Source organism: Puma concolor, chromosome B1, assembly GCF_028749965.1.
Source record: "Puma concolor isolate L17-30 chromosome B1, mPumCon1.1.hap2, whole genome shotgun sequence".
Lineage (NCBI taxonomy): Eukaryota > Metazoa > Chordata > Mammalia > Carnivora > Felidae > Puma > Puma concolor.
Genome location: NC_141670.1, coordinates 72,515,450 through 72,534,572, shown reverse-complemented (window position 1 = coordinate 72,534,572; position 19,123 = coordinate 72,515,450). Strand labels below are relative to the sequence as shown.

The 19,123-nt window shown below is 37.9% G+C and overlaps 1 protein-coding gene across 1 annotated transcript in view; it reads right to left on the bottom strand.

Annotated features, from left to right (window-relative positions):
* The window catches only part of ASIC5 (acid sensing ion channel subunit family member 5), a 29,375-nt gene extending 15,445 nt beyond the window's left edge, over window positions 1-13,930 (bottom strand). Inside the window, 8 exon segments of the mRNA XM_025922219.2 lie at window positions 711-841; window positions 844-859; window positions 3,442-3,567; window positions 5,042-5,122; window positions 5,124-5,286; window positions 10,867-11,104; window positions 11,107-11,172; window positions 13,891-13,930. Of these exon segments, the coding sequence (XP_025778004.1) occupies window positions 711-841; window positions 844-859; window positions 3,442-3,567; window positions 5,042-5,122; window positions 5,124-5,286; window positions 10,867-11,104; window positions 11,107-11,172; window positions 13,891-13,930 (861 nt within the window).
* Window positions 13,931-19,123: the final 5,193 nt, after the last annotated feature.

Genomic DNA, 19,123 nt, shown 5'->3' with positions numbered 1-19,123 from the left:
GTACCTGTAGTGAATTAATAAAATCAGACAGACTGCTCTAAAAATTAACTCATATAAGAAAAATAGTATTATTTATGGAAATAATATGTTACCATATTAATCACTCCACCCACAAAATAGGAACCAAAATCATACACACACAAAAAATCCTTTATTGAGTACTTATTTTATGCCAGGCAGTGGGTAAGTGCTTTCTTTATGTCATTTCACGTAAACCTCATAATAACCATGAAAACACAATATTATCTTTATCAGAGAAAGGAGATGGAATTTCAGGAAGTTAATTAAGGAAATTGCAGAGCAAGAGGCTGGCCAATGGAAATCAGCCAGACATGTCTGACTCCAAAATTCCTCCTCTTCCCACTTATTTTTCTTCTTTCCAGAACATCTCATTGAGAAAACGCACAGTTCAGCAACTTAGGAGTCTCTTCATATTTACTGATCCTTTCCATCTCTAATGGAATTTAAAATTATGTTGATTTTACCAGGTTTCCCAGCTTTCACTTATGTTGTACATGTGAATTCATTGTTTTTGCTAAATAGTTACCTCCTACTAATGGGAAAGAATCTGAAATGAAACTATGGAATTTCCAGAGGTCTTCTGAGAGCATGGCAGAAAAAAGTTTCTAGTGGAAGTATTATTTATGTGTATATACATTTATTACCTTACCTGATTCCCTGAGACTCTACACCTTGTGAATATTATTTACCTTGACTTGGCGGATTGTTACCCATGCATGCATTCCCACAGGTGACGACAAGCCTAAACCATCAATCTGGGGCACCTTCTGTGGTGAATGGATAACAAAGATGATTCCAGCATAAACAAAACCAAGGGTTTTTCATAAGTGAATTCCTCCTGAAACAAACAACAATTTCCCCAAGTTACAAATTGATATCAATCCTACAAAAGTTTAAGAATTAGTTATACTATCTCATGATAGCATTTGACTTACTTAAAATCAAACATTTCATATCACTGTTCAATTTTTATATAAAAACTGAAAATTAAACACCTCTAAGACATACTTTTCATGGTTGAATCACATGTCAATGTGTCAAGAGTTTCCATAGATTACTTTTCACCTTAGATGAATGCCACAGTACGTATCATGACTGTTAATCATCTGATTTCCTGGAGGCCCTCTCTTCACCTTGTTGCCTTTTAGTTGCTTCTTCTTTGGCTGTTCTCTTCGCTTCATTGGTTTTAGAAAATCATTTGGCTCCTTTCGTCTCTTTGCAATTAAAATCTCTGGCCTTCTTTAAAATTGAAATTCATTTCCTCCTAAGAGTGAAGACTTACACTATTTCTTTAACATCATGCTCTTCTATAAATCCTGTGCCAGATGAAAAAAACGAAGAAACTTCTGGTGATTTTGTTATTAAAGATCTTCCTTGACGTACAATGAGATTACATCCTGATAAAGCCATTGTAAGGTGAAAATACCATAAATCAAAAATGCATTTAATACTCCTAACTTACTGAGCATCATAGTTTAGCCTCGCCTACCTTAAACATGCTTAGAGCACTCACTTTAGTCCACAGCTGGGCAAAATAATCTAACTCAAAGCTCTTTTTAATAATAAAATGTTGAGTATCTCATGTAGTTGACAGAATATGGAACTGAACATGAGAAACAGAATGGTTGTATGGGTGCAGAATGGTTGTAAGCATATCAGTTATTTATGCTGATGATTGCGTAGCTGTCTGGGAGCTACTACCACCCAGCATCACGAGACGCTGTCACACCACATATCATTCGCCCAAGAACAGGTCCAAATTCAAACCTCGAAGTGTGACTTTGACTGAATGTGTATCACTTTGCACCACTGTAAAGCTGAAAAATTGCAAGTGGAGACATTGTGAAGTCAGAGACTGTCTGTAGTTGTAATTTCAGGTTATAAGGAGAAAGAATGGGCTTGGGGATACGATGATTTTTCCTGTGAATAGGTCGATTGTATATGTAATTACATTTAATGAACGTGCTTAATATTCCATTTGTAACTCAGGACCCTATTTCTCCTGGGTCTGTTAGGACTCTAAGAAATACTCAGTTGGCTAGTCTGGACAAGTATTTAAGAGCCATTCACTTATGGAGTATTGCATTGCATCTGCAGACTTTAATTGCATCCTAAAAATATTTGGGAAATTCTAGCTTGTATAATCCACAATGTAATATTGGAACTGACCATATGGCCAGTATTGAAATCACCTAGAAATATTTTTTTTTAATTTTTTTATTGTTTATTATTTTTAAAAGAGAGAGAGAGCAAGCAGGGAAGGGGCAGAGAGAGAGGGAGACACAAAATCAGAAGCAGGCTCTAGGCTCTGAGCTGTCAGCACAGAGCCCAACACGGGGCTCAAACTCACAGACCGCGAGATCATGACCTGAGCGGTAGTCAGCCGCCCAACAGACTGAACCACCCACGCTCCCCTGAAATCACCTGGAAATATTAATCAAATATATGTACAAGCAAATACAGTAAAGGTATATAATCAAATATATATACATGCATTATACTGTGCAGTACTGTGTTGAGCAAAAAGTATCTTGAATGAGATACAAGAGGAAGTTATGAAATATACCTTAAGAAAAATTCTTTGAAAGTAGCCAATGGCCCCATTCACTTGGATTGGAAGATAGGATAATTCAATGGGATTTGGGGAAACTAGATGTATTTCTCAACTTTGCCATTAATTGTGTGATTTCGGATACTTAATTTATCAGCATTTCAGAATCCTCATTTATAAAACCACTATAATGAAGTAGATTATCTCTAAATGTGTAATACTAGAAACAGCTGTGTAAGATAAAACTTAAGAATTAACCTTGGGTGGGAGCTACACCAGCTACGCTTGAAGCTGACGTCTGTTGAATTTCTTAGGTGTCTGGACATCTGCCTCTCAAGCTTAAACACTTAGACTTCTTGGATCAATTACCAATTTACAGAAGCTAGGCTTAGGCAAAATCAATTTATACAAAATTCTTTCCATAGCAAGTATTTTTAAAATAATCCTTCAGACTATAGGTTCCATGGTTTGTTAAATACGTGTGCATGGCTTCTTTCCAAAACATATTGCCTTCTTTACATAAAAATCTTTCTAAAAATATTCTTAAAATACATAAAGTCATCTTAAATTAACTACACACATTGTGATTTAGAAACCTCTGGTTTCCTTATTTTGTGGCATAAATGTTTCTGGAGTCACAAAACTGACAGTCGGTAGTATAGCTAAAAATGTCCAGGTTAGCCTCTAAATTATGAATTTTTAATATTAGAGATCAATATTTGCATACATGGGACTCCAGTCTACATAATCAAAAATGGAAATAATATACAATTCATGGGCACAATATGACGGGGCAAAATGTTTTGATCAAGTCTTTTGATCATTCTTTTTTGTCTTGAGCCCTGGCTAGGTTTAGGAAAATTCAGTACCTGATTGAAATTGAAGAGCAAGCTTAATCCTCTTCCAGAGACACTCACTTTGTTCCTTGCTCGGATATTTTCGCCATAATTAAAAGTAAAACAATTTCCATATTCAGTGAAGACATGTGCAAAGTCCTCCAATATGAAAATGAACCAAATAGGGGCGCCTGGGTGGCTCAGTTGGTTAAGTGTCCGACTTCGGCTCAGGTCATGATATCACGATTCGTGAGTTCGAGCCCCGCGTCAGGCTCTGTGCTGACAGCTCAGAGCTTGGGGCCCGTTTCAGATTCTGTGTCTCCCTCTCTTTCTGCCCCTCCCCTGTTCATGCTCTGTCTCTCTGTCTCAAAAATAAATAAACGTTAAAAAAAAAAAAGAAAAGAAAAGAAAAGAAAAGAAAAGAAAAGAAAAGAAAAGAAAAGAAAATGAACCAAAGAAAATACAATCAGCTGGGTAGTTTGGTCACTTTTGAAGTTTAAATTGCTCAAACTTTTTTTTTTTTAAATCATATGTCTAAATGAGAATGCATAAAGATCAGAAAGAATAGATAATGTGGTGACTCTGGTTTGTGCTCAATAATAGTTTTTATTTTTTTGTATGTGATTATCTAGGTGGGACATTTTAATATGTAAATAAGCAAGAAGAACTAATCAGTCTTCCATGGAATTATTAAGAGGATACTGGAGTATTAATCTATGGTAATGAGAGGCTAGAGTTGCCAGGAGTCATCATGGCTCTGGGAGGGAGAACTCACACGGGAAAAAGCCAACGTGAGTCATGAGACAGAGAGAGAGGACCTAATACATGTTTACTATAAAATTTCTTGGTGACAAGTTTAAATATGTTGGTTGGTAAATAACAAGCAACAGAGAAGAACTTCTTCTCTAAATTAAGAGTACAGCAGGGCTTTATCTCTGTCAGAGGTCTGTCAGGCATTTTTTTTTTTTTTCCTGTTTTCTGTGTGCTAAAGAAGGCTACCAAAAGGATACAGAATTGTGTCCCAAAATCATGAATTTATGAAATTAACTTGGAATCACCTGACAACACATGCTACAGAATTGCTGATACAAGAAACAGGATGTCAAATTGCCTTTGCTAGTAGTTTTCAGGTATATCTGAAACTTTATCTTAAGTGTAGATCAATCCTATAAAGGATAAAAACAGGATGTTATGAGTGATCAGAGAAATATACATAATTTTCACAGTCAAATGCTGGTGCCTACTCATTTTCTATAGCCCCCGAGCCAAAAAAACTAAATGTTGGCTCCTTAATGATAATAAAAATGCTACGTTGGAATAAGTTACTGAAGAATGCGAAAAATTAAAATATCCCCTGGGGTGACAATTGTTTTTGTTTTGGAAAGATTATCCTTCAATAAAGGTAATCGAAGATTTCTGTTTTCTACCTTTTCTTATCTAAACTACTTAAGAAAAGAAATACCTCTCGTGTGTATTCCACACCCCTGATGTCATAATGCTCAACTAACTAAACACAATCTTTGAGCAAGTTTCAGTTGATTCCGCACGAAAGTAAACTTTATCTCAGTGTGAAGCAGTACTGTGCTATAGTTTTATTATATTGATGATATTGGAAGAAATATCAAACCATTACCTGGGGGCCACATGGCTTTCCAAAAAAGTCACATTCCAACAAAGTGCTATTGTTGAGATAAAGACCTTTTTTTTTTTTTTTTTACAAACTCTGTAATGCTGAAGTTTTGATAACTTGCAAAAAAATCAATAGCATCTTTAAAGCCAGTATAATTGGACCTGATTTCCTGAAGATAGAGGACGTTGGATACAATATTCCATAAGAGAAAAATAATACTAAATTTGGCTGCAGCATCTGCTTGGAACCTATTAGTAGAAATAAAGGCAATATTTAGAAGAGCAAAAACTTTCTATTATCTAGAAGACACATTATCTAGGAGCCAAACATCTGGCCCCTATAAACTTCTCAGGCATATCTGCTACGCTCTCCTTCATTCATAACACATTCAAGCAAAATTGAATCCCTAAGAAGTCTTTGTCACATCCTGAAATTTACCTTGTATTTGTACATACAGTTTCATTTACCTAGAATACTTCCCAGACATTGATCTGGATACGTCCTAACGGATCTTCGAGACGCAACATGAAGAGAATAGGAACACGAGGTCACTAAGAATATAGACTTAGGGGCCAGATTTCCTGAGTTCAAATCCCAGCTCTGTCATTGTTGTGGCTTTGTACCGTGCCCCTGTGGTTATGTTGGAACTATTTTCCAACATCTTCTTCCTTGGATTTATCTGGTTACAATCTGAGGTCATTGTAGGGTCGGAGCTTTGGTCTGGTACACACACTGTTGTAGATCTCCTGACTCAACTTGTTGAGGTGGGACAGCAGCCAGGAGCTCCCTGGCCTCCTTAAGCTTCTTCAGATCTTGGGTCAAGAAGGAGTACAACCTGGAGAAGGTGCCAGCTTATCCTGTAGGTCTCCTACGCTACCAAGATCAGGGCTTGTGAAAAAGAGAGACACGCATTTCTAGTCTGTGTTTGTTTCCTTCACTTCAGATCTATTTTCCTTTCTGACTGCTGATGTTGCTGACTTCAAGCCCAGCACCAGAAACAGAGGCAAGAGACTTACAAAGACTGCTTAACCAGCCCCTACGTGTAGTGGACTTAATCCCCAGAATAAATCCCTTATTCTGTGTCACTCACAGGGCTTCTTTTTCTCTGATTGAGCCCTGATTGTTACAGCCACTTAATGGGATGACTTAGCCAACTTCTTCCTCTCACTGTGACTCAGTTTCTTCACTTGTAAAATTGGTGTATGTTAAAAAAAAAAATAAAACCAAACCTGTCTCAAAACGTTATTTTGATGATTAAGTTATTTTTCCTAAAAAATTTAGAAGAGTGCCTAGAATACAGTGAGAGGTAGGTAAATATGCATTAAATAAATGAATGCCTCATTTATGGTCAAAGTGCTTTCCTGGCAACTAAAGCAGAAGTTAGCTATTCGCCCTAACTACAATAAGGATTTTGTAACTCCCTTATTCTGCTGAGCAACTTCTACCCTGCCTTATGTGTGGTTGTTTAAATGTATACTCTATATTCTTTTCAAAATGTGATTGGTATTTCATACTTTGGATATTATAAATCTTGAAACTGAACAAACATGCTCCATTCAAATTTACTGCGAGAAAGCATAGAATAAAATGTGTATCTACCCTTGGTAAGTAAGTACACAGAGCTATGTGGTGCATGGTTTGTGTGCATGTAACCACACTCTTGGACTTCCTTTATGTCCCAGATTTTATATTATATTTTATCTTCACTTTCAATTATATTTTATATCCTTTTGCTTTCTCATATAAGCCACGTGAAACCCTTTCTCGGTCAGGGTAGAACACACACAAAACCAAACATAGAAAATAGAAAACAAACCCAAGCCAATATACATCCTTTCAGAGATGAGAAACTGCTTTAATGGCCAGGTCCTAAGATAGTGTCTTACTTACCCAGCTTTGACCCTTGCAGGGCCTGTCTTAAATCCACCAGCCCAGGTTCTAGAATCCTATACATAGCCTCCTATGACTTCCTCTTCTCTTAAAAACACAGCTAACTCATGGTGGTATTCTACTAAGTGTGTTAGAGCCAACACCTTGCTTTTCTTGGTCAAAAGTGTTTGTAGTGATCTTTGAGGAGTTAGCCATCTACATTTGCAGAGGATTTGGGAGAGAGTCATGGTGTTAGCCCTAACTGAGGGATGGACCTTCCACTTCCTTCAGCCTTCTGTCTCTCTGAATGTTGACAGCATACCAGGGATCAGCTCCAAAGCCCTGCAATTTTGGGTCAAGAATCATTACTACTTCATATAATGTTCACCGGATTCTTTTCAAAAGGATTGTGCAGAGAAGTGAAGGAATTACCACACGTGTAGGAGGTATGAATACAATAGATAAAATGAGTACAAGGGAAGGCGTTTTAAAATAATCTTTTAAAATGTTTTGTATTACATAATAATAGTTGAGACCATGAGGGTGATTTAAGCAGATGAACTAAACTTAATGAATAAAGCCTAACAATATTTGAAACAAAGGAAGTAAAAAAAAAAAACTGTGAGACATATTGTTCAGCATAAAACCGAAGGGCCTTGCTGAGTTTATTTTCAACTTTAATTCAAATTTTAAAACCTTCCTGTGTCTAATCTTTCAGAAACCTTGCTTAGTTTGAGTGTGCTTACTCTTTCATTTAACATACACTGGTAAGAGGCTAGCAAAAGAAAACATAATAAAAATACACTGATGTGTTTAAACAAGTTAATAAGTGATAGCCAGTCAACGAATCTGTCCTTCTTGTGTGGATTAATGCCCTCTCACTACACATCCCCAGGTTATGTAACCCAAATGTATATGCTTCATCTGATGTCCAAGTTGATGCCTGACTCAGCCCTTCACTGAATCCCACCAAAACAGATTTAAGTCCACCATGCATTAACAAGAAATGAGTCTTTTCCAGATCGTTTTATGGAGAGTAAAAATGGGGAAGAATGTCTGCTGGTTGGATCTCCTAGGAGCCAATTTTAATATCTTATCAGCTCTCTCACTAAAATAAAATCTTTGACACGTGTTCATTTTATATTTGTATAAGAGTCATGCTTTCATCTTTTATTTAAAATCCCTTAACATGTCTTTGTTTTTTAAGCGTTTATTTATTTTTGAGAGGCAGAGAGAAAGCATGAGTGAGGGAGGGGCAGAAAGAGAGGGAGGCACAGAATCCGAAGCAGGCTCCAGGCTCCGAGCTGTCAACACAGAGCCCGACGCGGGGCTCAAACTCACAAACCACAAGATCATGACCTGAGCCAAAGTCGGTCACTTAACCAACTGAGCCACCCAGGCACTCCATATTATATTCTAATTATTGTAATAGATACAATGATTTTCTCTTTTTTGCTACTAATTTTTAAAAAATTTTTATGTGGTAGGAGCCCTTAATATGAGATCTATTCTCTTAACAAATTCAAGTATACAATATTGTGTTGTTGATTATAGGTACAATGTGGCACAGCAGATCTCTAAAACTTCTTTATCTTGTATAACTGAAACTTTATGCATATATTTTTTAATGTTTTTGTTTATATTTGAGACAGAGAGAGACAGAGCATGAGCATGGGAGGGGCAGAGAGAGAGGGAGACACAGAATCTGAAGCAGGCCCCAGGCTCCGAGCTGTCAGCACAGAGCCCAGTGCAGGACTCCAACTCACGGACTGTGAGATCATGACCTGAGCTGATGTCGGAGCTTAACCTACTGAGCCACCCAGGGGCCCCTGAAGCTTTGTGCATATTGATTGCTAACTCCCCAATTCCACTTCCTGTCCCCTCAGTCCTTAGCAACCACTGTTCCACTCTTTGATTCAATGAATTGGACTATTTGAGAGACATCGTATAAGTGGATTCATGTAGTACTTGCCTTTCTGCGACCGGCTTATTTCGTTTAGCATAGTGTCCTCAAGGTTTATATTATAAGGTTTCATATTGCAGAATCTCCTTCTTTTTTAAGGCTGGATAATATTTCAGTGTATGCACATATCACATTTTCTTTATCCATTTTTCTATCAATGGGCATGTAGTTTGTTTCAGATCTTAGGTATTATGAATACTGTTGCAATCAGTATGGGAGTGTCAGTATCTCTTTGAGATCTGTTTTAAATTCTTTTGGATACATACTTAGAAGAGAAACTGCCGGGTTATATGGTAAATCTATTTTTAATTTTTTGAGAAGCCTCTACACTGTTTTCCTAGCCAATGTTCCCTTATGCATTCCCACCAACAGTGTACAAAGATTCCAATCTGTTCACATCCTCACCAACACTAGCTGTCTTTGTTTTTTGTTTGTTTTTGTTTTTTTGATAATAGACATCCTGACAGGTGTGAGGTGATATCTAATTGTGGTGTTTATTTGCATTTCTCTGATGGTTAATGATGTTGACCATTTTTTTTTTCCATATAACTATTCTCCATTTGTATGTCTTCCTTGAAGAAATGTCTACTCAAATCCTTAGTACATTTTTTAACTGGGTTATTAAGTTTTGTGGGTTTTTTTTGGGGGGTGGGGGAGAGTTGTTTATATTTTGGAGATTTACCTCTCAATGGTTACTTTTTAAAAAAAAATAATTTTTTACCAGTTATGGTTATTTCTCTGAAGAGAGGATCTGTGAAATTCCTCACACTGCCATTGTCAAAATAGTATATACATTTTATTTTAAGAACAGATATCTTCAATCAGCCTTTGCTTATGTTAGAACACAGACCATTTAACATAGCACGAGGCAATAGTATTAAAAATCTCTGGGGGATGGGGTTGATTTGCTTTTACTCTTTGGGACCTTGATGCACACCTTGACACATATCTAACAGTCACACAAGTGTGCTAAAATATCTAATATATATTGAACACCTGTCCAAGGAAAACCCCAGGAATGAGACAAAATGGTGTATGTGTCACCTCATCTGATGCAACAGGAAATGGGTAGACAACACCATATCATTTTACACATACAGAAGTTGAAGCTAAGATTAAGTGACTTGTCCATGATCAAGTAGTGGATCAGTGGGAGATCTTAAGGAAATCGCCCTCCCTGTCTCTAGGGTAAATCCAGCATATGCTCTTCCAGGCCATCCATTGGCAATTACAGGGCTTTTCTGGAAGGCGTCATGGAGCACAGCCACCCTCCTACAGGAGACCTGATACAGTCATTGAATTGCAGTTTTCTGGAGGGAGTTGTAGCTAAGGACTCAAGAACAGCAGAGTATTAAGCCAAGTGTAAAGCTCTTCTGAGCTTCGGGCCCCGTGTGATGGCACAGGTCACTCATCCATGACACTGGCCCTGCCTTGGTTACCTTAAAGGTCTCATTATGTACACATCAGTACATTGCCTGTCTCCATACTACTTTCGCACAGTGGCTCCCTCTTCAGGTTCTTCTTCACCTCCATCTAGGAACTGCCTGGGCATCCTTGATACTCAGAATTCCATGACACTCCAGACCGAGACTGTCCCCTGTCCCCTGTGCTTTCAGAGCCCCTGCACATACCTTTATGGTACTGCACAATTATCATACACACTGCACGGTGACTGTTTATGTTTCTCTCTTTCTTCCTAATCAACAAACTTTTTAAGTGCAAGGATCCAGACTTTTACTTTTATCTAACCGCAGGATTTGGTGTGATGCCTAGTGAATAATTGTGGAAAGAAAGAAGAAAGGAAAGAAAGAAAAATTAAAGAAGAAATCAAATAAGCTCCTTTGCCTTCCTAAATTTGGGTTTTTAGGTATAATTTAAGAACTTCAAAGGTTTTATATACATTAAATATCACATAGTAAAACCCAACTTACATTATACAAGCAAGATTACCCTAGCAAAGTGATAGAGACCTATCACTACTAAAAGTAATTGTTACCTGTTTAAACGACAAAACGTCACAGCCGGGAACTCGATCTTTTCCACATACTGAACCTCGATGGACATCGTGGTGGACCATGTGAAGTAGCTGACCAAGCAACTGTAGACCTGCCACACCATGAGTGACACTGAGCCCGGGACCACCAACAACCAGATCAGCTTGCGAATTTTGCTCTGGCTGTGAACAAGGTTGTGTACTCCGTGGAAAGAAGTGGAGATGGCAAAGTCATGGTCGACTTCTTCCGGTCATTGGCAGATGGCAGCGGTTTCTTTGAGAGGCAAAGCTTTATCTTTTCCAAGAGTCCTTAAGTTGAACAAAATAATGAAACAAACACAAGTAATGAGTTAGAAAACCTTAATGCAATCTGTGAGAAACACAACCCAAAGAAAGTTTGAACAGGTTACCCTTTTCACCTTTTTCAAAATCCATCTTGAGTTACATGGTTTCTTTAGAAACTAAGAAGTAGACGTGTTGATTCCATGGGTCGAATCAAATGGGATGCTTACAACTCATAATCTTTAAAAGAATTAGCTCTCAGTTTTGAAATACAATTTCCCTGCCCCCCCCCCCCCCCCCCCCCCCATGAAACACAAAGTCTCTTAAATGTCTTGAGCAAAGTCAGGCTGATTCTTCTGAGAGTTAGAAGTGGGGTTAAAAAGCAATCTTTAATCTTTGACTTTTAATTGATCTTCAATTAATCATAGTCCTACAGTAACGCGTGTGTGGCTGAACGTAACCTCTGCAGCGTCACAGGCGTCGAAACACAACTATTTTACTTCAGTTGGTTAATCTAATCAGAATGTTTAAAATCGTGTTATCAGTTAAACAATCTATTTTCAACCTCTTCAGAAAGTGAGTTTTTTCAATACTGTCAGTAATAAATCAACTCGTGTTTATTTATATTGATTGATAAGGGCTGGTGAATGTGGCCCTAAATTTTTCCTGGCAATATATAACATATTCTGAATCTTATGTTGGAAACAAAAAAAAATTGTTTTTATTTTTCTGTAGAAGACATTCAGAATTTCTTCGCTGAAGGAAGTCTGAAATACAGCTCAGAGGATGAGATGGCCTTTGACATGGAAATAGCATTCGCCTGGTCAGGCCTGGCCTCTTATAACCTGTGCTACTGTTCAGAAACTGTGCCAAGTTTCTTAATCTTTCTAGTAAGCAGTTCCTCTTCTATCAGATGGGAGAACAGTATTTGCCTCATGAGTTTGTTGTATTAAATAAGACAATACCTGGGGATAAATTGGCACATCACCTGAACCATGCATGAAAAGTACTCAATTAGTATTACCTATTTTTATTATTCTGCTAATTTAGTAGTGATGTGGCAAATGGCGAAATATTCGGGGATTTTTAAACATTGTCTAAAATTCTCATTTAAGAAATGAGTTCTTAATGGCCTCACAAATGCTTATAATCAAGTGAATTGACTTATATTTTGCTTCAGTTCAAGAAGTATCGTTTGTTTCAACTGGTCAGCATTTGTTTCTAAAAGGTTTCAAGTGTGGCTTATCATTAAATCATTACTTAATACATCATAGGTCCCAATCAATTAGCTGAGCTTACATCATGATATATAAAAGGCACTTATAAACATTTTCTAAGGGACTCCATTTCATTTGTAAAGTCTTAGGGCACAATTACAAATTATATTATGATTATTTTACAGACTAGACACTAAGCAGGAAATTATGTATTAATCTGAGTAGCCTAACTTTAGACAAAAATTTTACAATTGTCCCACGTATCGTTGCTTTTAATATTGAGTTAGGCAATGTATATATAAAGTAATTGGCCCAGTCCCAGGGCAAAATTAGAAATATAAGAAAAACTATTGTGGGGCACCTGGGTGGCTCAGTTGGTTCAGCGTCCAACTTCGGCTCAGGTCATGATCTCACAGTTGGTGGGTTCAAGCCCCACCTCGGGCTGTGTGCTGACAGCTCAGAGCCTGGAGCCTGCTTCAGATTCTGTTTCCCTCTCTCTCTGCTCCTCCCCCACTCGTTCTCTCTGTCTCTGTCTCTGTCTCTCTCACAAAAATAAACATTAAACAAAAAAATTCTTTCTCTTTCTCCATCTGCACACCTCTCCCCACTTGTGATCTCTCTCTCTGCATCTGTCTCTAAAAAAAAAAAAAAGCTATTGTTATTTTTATTTCCTAGCAAGATAAATTAACAATGCTCTTTTGTGTGTATTACTTAGCCATCAGTTTACAAACACAAAGAATGAACTCTTACTGAAGGACAACTCAGTCTCTGGGCATCTGGCACCCTTCCTACTCCAGGGCCCAAAGCTGTTAGAAGGGGAAGAGTGATCTAGTAATTAGTAACTGGCCAACCAAAGTATTGCCAGTTGCAAGCATACCCTGAAGAATCAAAGTTTTCAGGTGTATCTGTCAACTTGTTTAGTATAGACCCATTCCTTGACAATTACTGCGGTTTTACTGGAATATTCTTAGTCATTTGCGAAGACTTTAAAAGAGTTTTGGAAATAATTATTATTGCTCATGAATAGTGAAGAAACAAGGTGAAATATTCCTATGAGGAAGGTTAAAATTGGTTTAATAAATGACACACCAGCCTGAAAGACAAAGCAAACGTCTTACTTTCCTGACTGAAGTAAACCCTACAGAACTACGGCAAGTGGCCCTTGCATTGAATACTGATCTTTAGAGAAGCATTTTAAGGAACATCAAACAAGTTTTACTGTATTTAAAAACAAAACAAAACAAAACAAAAAACTTAGAGGCGCATGATACATAGAAACAACAACAACAAAAACCCAAACAAGATAAAACCAAAAAATAGATCCTAGCATACAGTGATATTTCACAATGATTTTTGTTTGACTCCTTCATAGAAATTACTTCATTCCTACATAACAGAAACTCCATTACTTATATCCAAGTCATATCAGAGATCAAGTTTCCGAAATGAAAAACATAATCTCCCTTTCCCTTGGCTAATTTCTAGCCTGTGGGAATGAAAATGGTAACTGGAAGAGTTCACTCCTTACCTTTCTCAGCATAGGCTTTTGGTTTCTCAATCTGCTTCATTCTCAATTTCAGCCTGTGGCGTCCTTGAGGTATATCCAATTTTCATTCATAACCGTGTTCATTTTGTGGCCTTTATATAAAATGCACCAATTGAAGTTGTAAAACGTGGGGGCAGTATAAATGTTTGTGTTGCTATGTTTTGCCTCATAAAACACATAATCTGCAAACCCAAAATGCTGGCAGAACCAGCTATGAGTATTTATGGACTGACGAGAGGCCATCAGAGAGGGAAACAAAATACATAATTGGGAAATCTTTTTCTCTGAATGAAAGGGACAATCCCTGCAGATATCTTTGGTTTTAGAATCACCCCTGACCAGCCTCGTTGACACTTAGGCAGTGTACCTGGAAGAGAATCTCTTTAGCTTTCGTTTCTGCCTCTCTCTTTTTACCACTTTTTTTTTTTTTTTTTTTTTTTTTTAAACGTTTATTATTTTTTTGGGACAGAGAGAGACAGAGCATGAACGGGGGAGGGGCAGAGAGAGAGGGAGACACAGAATCGGAAACAGGCTCCAGGCTCCGAGCCATCAGCCCAGAGCCCGACGCGGGGCTCGAACTCACGGAGTGCGAGATCGTGACCTGGCTGAAGTCGGACGCTTAACCGACTGCGCCACCCAGGCGCCCCTCTCTTTTTACCACTTTGAACCAAAACGTGGTTGAAATGAAATTTGGGGGGTAGAGAGGCCTTTTCCTGGCTGAAGTGACTTTCTTAGTAACAGATGTAAACTGTTTTAAACAGAAATAGTAATCAATGAAAATAACATTAGAAAATTTCTCCTCAAGAAGTAATGGTTGCTGAAAGCATACAAATTCAATAGAGCACACAGGCCAGTTATTTGTCCATATTAACATTTTTGAGAAATTATTATATTAAATAAGAAGTGAGAAAATACATTGTTGTGTATAAATGGCACCACCTATTGACACAACTGAGGAACTGCATGTATCACTACTCTGAGCCTTTTAGAATTTTTTAACACTGACCATTAACATGGTTAGATATATTTTACATACAGTTTCTTGGAAACTCAGTACTGTAAGCTGAAACTAGTGTTATATGGAGGCAAAGTAAGAAGTTTCAAGGGATGTAAATGAAAATCCTGGATACTTCCCCAACAATCAAAGATTTCAGGAAGAGGGTCAGTCTCATGGTGGATAAACTGCTCCATGAAAGATCTCTTCTTTGGGGTTAAATGACAACTTCAGTTTTTAAAATTTAGGTATTCCTGAGAGGAATAACAGCTACTTACCTATTCACCTTGCCTTCCTGGCCTTCCTCCCTTTCTTCTCACCATCTCTCCACAGCAGCTGTTGGAGCCCTTTGGTTAGCAAGGTCATAGATTACAGTGTTAAATAGGCCTAATTATTTATATCCTATATTTTCTATCCTATATAATCCTATTATTTATATTCTATAAATAAGGTAATTATTAGTTATCCACTGTTTGAACTTCTTTTTTTTAAATGTTTATTTATTTTTGAGAGAGAGAGAGAGAGAGAAGGGGAGGGGCAGAGAGAGAGGGAAACAGAGAATCCGAAGCAGGTTCCAGGCTCTGAGCTGTCAGCACAGAGCCCCTTGGGGCTCCAGCTCACAAACTGTGAGATCATGACCTGAGCTATAGTCCGATGCTTAACAAGCCACTGAGGCGCCCCACCGTTTGAACTTCTAAAGGCAGAGTCATTACTTGATTCAAGTTGAGGACAGACTGGTAAGAAGTGGGGCTAATCCAGAAAGAACAGGTCAGGCAGGCAACAATAATAAAGAAGGTGGGTGGGGAGAGGGGTTCCTATGAGGGTGTGTGGTGAGAGGAGGGGAACAGGTGGTGAGGGAAGCAAAATTAAGAGAAAGAGAGTCTTCCAAAGCTATATTTTATCTGCCTTATAATTTAACCAAGGCTCAAAAATAACTAGCAATTTTCCTAACGTTTCTTAATATCTTCACTTCCATGTCACTTCCTCTTTCTTGGAGTCCACACTTTAAATAATTGTTTTTAATGTTTATTTTTGAGAGAGAGAGAGAGGGAGTGAGTGGAGGAGGGACAGAGAAAGAGGAAGTCACAGGCTCAAACCCATGAACTGTGAGATCATGACCTGAGCCAAAGTTGGACGCTTAACCGACTGAGCCACCAGGTGCTCTGAGCCCACACTTTTAGTTATTTCCCCACATTGCCTTCGGGTGTTAGAGAGGGAGAGAGACAGGGAGAAAGAATGAAACAGAAAGGAAGGAGAGCAGGCAAGATCTCTCCATTTCTTGCCTGTCTTATACTTAATAAACAAGAAAAGAAAGAAAATCATCTTCTTATTTTTATTTGCTCAAACTTGTCCCTCTCTTCTGGGACATTTAAATATGATGAAAGTATCTGTTCCTGCTTGCACTGATATAATACCTCCTCATCTCTCTCCCTCTTGTTTTAAATTTTTTTTAATGTTTATTTGTTTTTTGAGAGACAGAGAGAGACAGAGCATGAGCAGGAGAGGGGCAGAGAGAGAGAGGGAGTCACAGAATCCAAAGCAGGCTCCAAGCTCTGAGCTGTCAGCACAGAGCCCGACGCGGGGCTCGAACTCACTAGCAGTGAGATCATGACCTAAGCAGAAGTCAGATACTTAACCAACGTAGCCACCCAGGTGCCCCTCTCCCTCTTGAAGATAAACTTCTCAATGCTGATTTCTTCTCTCCTTTTCTCTTCAGGTGAAAAATACTTAACCATCTCCCCCACTCGATTAGCAACTTTTAGTAAACTTAAATTCCATCCTTTCTGTCTGGCGAGAAAATCTTCCTTTCATTTGCCTTGTTCTTCCCTGTTTGATTGAAATCAAAGCCCAGTGTCTTTTCCACAGTTATCCCTTCTATCTTCTTCCTGATCTGAATTTCCTTAACACTTTGAGGGATCTCCTTAAACATCAGTACAGAAATTTCCACTTTCCTTTCTCCTACTTTCCAGGCTTCTTGTACTTGTTTTGCATAGCAAGTGCATTTGCTAGAAGATAAGATTTTTCAGACCCCGTCCAACACCACCCCACAACATGCACACACACAAAAGTGGGTAATTACATGTCAAAGCAAATGCAGTGAGGATCTGGAGAGTTCTGAACTGTCATTGTACAAGTAGCACCAACAGCAGAAAGCTACTCATTATTATTGATAAACTCAAAAGATAAAATAAAAGAGAATGAATAGGAAAGAAACAAAACCTTTCATCTGACCTCAAATTTGAATTCAGAACATAAACAACATTAAGAATTGTATGCAGTGTCTAGAGAAGTATATTCTGGCCCAGTCAATTAAATAGACAAGTATTTCCTATTTATTCTATTTTTCAGAAAATCTTATGTGTTTTTCATAAAAATGTCGATCCTATTGAATTGGCAGATATCTAAAGTTATTTTAACAAGTCATCTTTGGCTACTACTTTTAAATTTAGCTTTCAATTAACACTCCGTGTTTTACATTTTGTTTAGGACAATGCATAACCATTAATGGTGATGCATTTTTTTTTTTTTTTAATTTAGACAGATTTGGAAAAGCAGTATAGGATCTATAAAGGAAGACAAGGTAAAGAATATGTTTTCTTTTACTGGAAATAGATTTTTTCCTTAATAATTTTGGAAAGAAAAACCAAAGAGAATTTAACAACTTAGGATGTTTTCAATAAATACTTTGATAGTGTCTTGCTTTGGTTTGTAATAATACAAAAAGCAGGACTGATACTGGTATTTTCTGTTATATCCTGTACGTAAGCATTGTTGGTTAGTGGTTTTGCATTCATTGCAATATAATCTTTTTTTAAAACACTAAGTGGGAGCCTGGGTGGCTCAGTTGGTTAAGCATCTGACTCTTGATCTCAGCTCAGGGCACGATCTCACACTTTGTGAGTTCAAAGCCAGCGTCACACTTTGCACTGACAGCATAGAGTCTGCTTAGGATTCTGTCTGTCTCTCTTGCTTTCAAAATAAAAAAGAAGCTTAAAAAAAAAACACTAAGTGGAAGAAATTAGCCACTGTTATCATATCCATTCAACACAAATTCGTTCATCTAAATGATAGCATTTAGTGTAGAACGGGACCTTATGATAGACCTCACTGAGTCCAGCCCAATTGTCATCCTCCATCCTCATCTATGGAAAAAAGGAGGAAGCTCAGACATGAGGTAAAAGCTCAGATGTTCCATGAAATCAGGGCTCTTTGCCTGTTTTGTTTGCTGATCCATCCAACTCTAAAAAATGTCTGGCAGGTGGGAGGTAGGTAGTAAATATTTGTGAATGAATAAAAAGTTTGTCCTAGCCTTGTACTTTTCTCATGACACACACTAATATAAGAAAATTATTGTAATTTTTTCCAACCTCTTATTATTATTTTTTAATGTTTATTTTATTTTTGAGAGAGAGAGAGAGAGAGAGAGACAGACAGAACATGAGTGGAGGAGGGGCAGAGAGAGAGGGAGACACAGGATCTGAAGCAGACTCCAGGCTCTGAACTGTCAGCACAGAGCCTGAGGTGGAGCTTGAACTCAAGAACTGTGAGATCATGACTTGAGCTAAAGTCAAACGCTTAATCAACTGAGCCACCCGGTGCCCCTCTAACCTCTTATTTTTAAAAGTACAAACTTACAGCGATGCCTGGGTGGCTCAGTCAGTTAAGCATCTGACTCTTGGTTTCAGGTCATGATCTCACAGTTCATGAGTTCAAGCCCTGCATCAGTCTCTGTGCTGACAGTGTGGAGACTGATTGGGATTCTCTCTTCTTCTCTCTCTGCCCCTCACCCACTCACACTGTCTTTGTGTCTCTCAAAATAAATAAATAAACTTAAAAAAAATAAAAAAAATTAAAAGTACAAACTTATAGTAAAGTGGAAAAAATTGTGCAATGAATACCTAACTACGCTTTACTATAATTCACTAATTATTAACTTTTTCCCACATTTGTTTCATCTTTTTTTTAAAAAAAATTTAACATTTATTTATTTTTAGAGACAGAGAGAGACAGAGCATGAGTAGGGAGGAGCAGCGAGAGAGGGAGACACAGAATCTGAAGCTGGCTCCAGGCTCTGAGCTGTCAGTACAGAGCCCAACACGGGGCTTGAACTCACAGAGGGCAAGATCATGACCTGAGCTGAAGTCGGATGCTCAACCGACTGAGCCACCCAGGCACCCCACATTTGCTTTATCTTTGCTTCTAAATGCAATACATCATCCT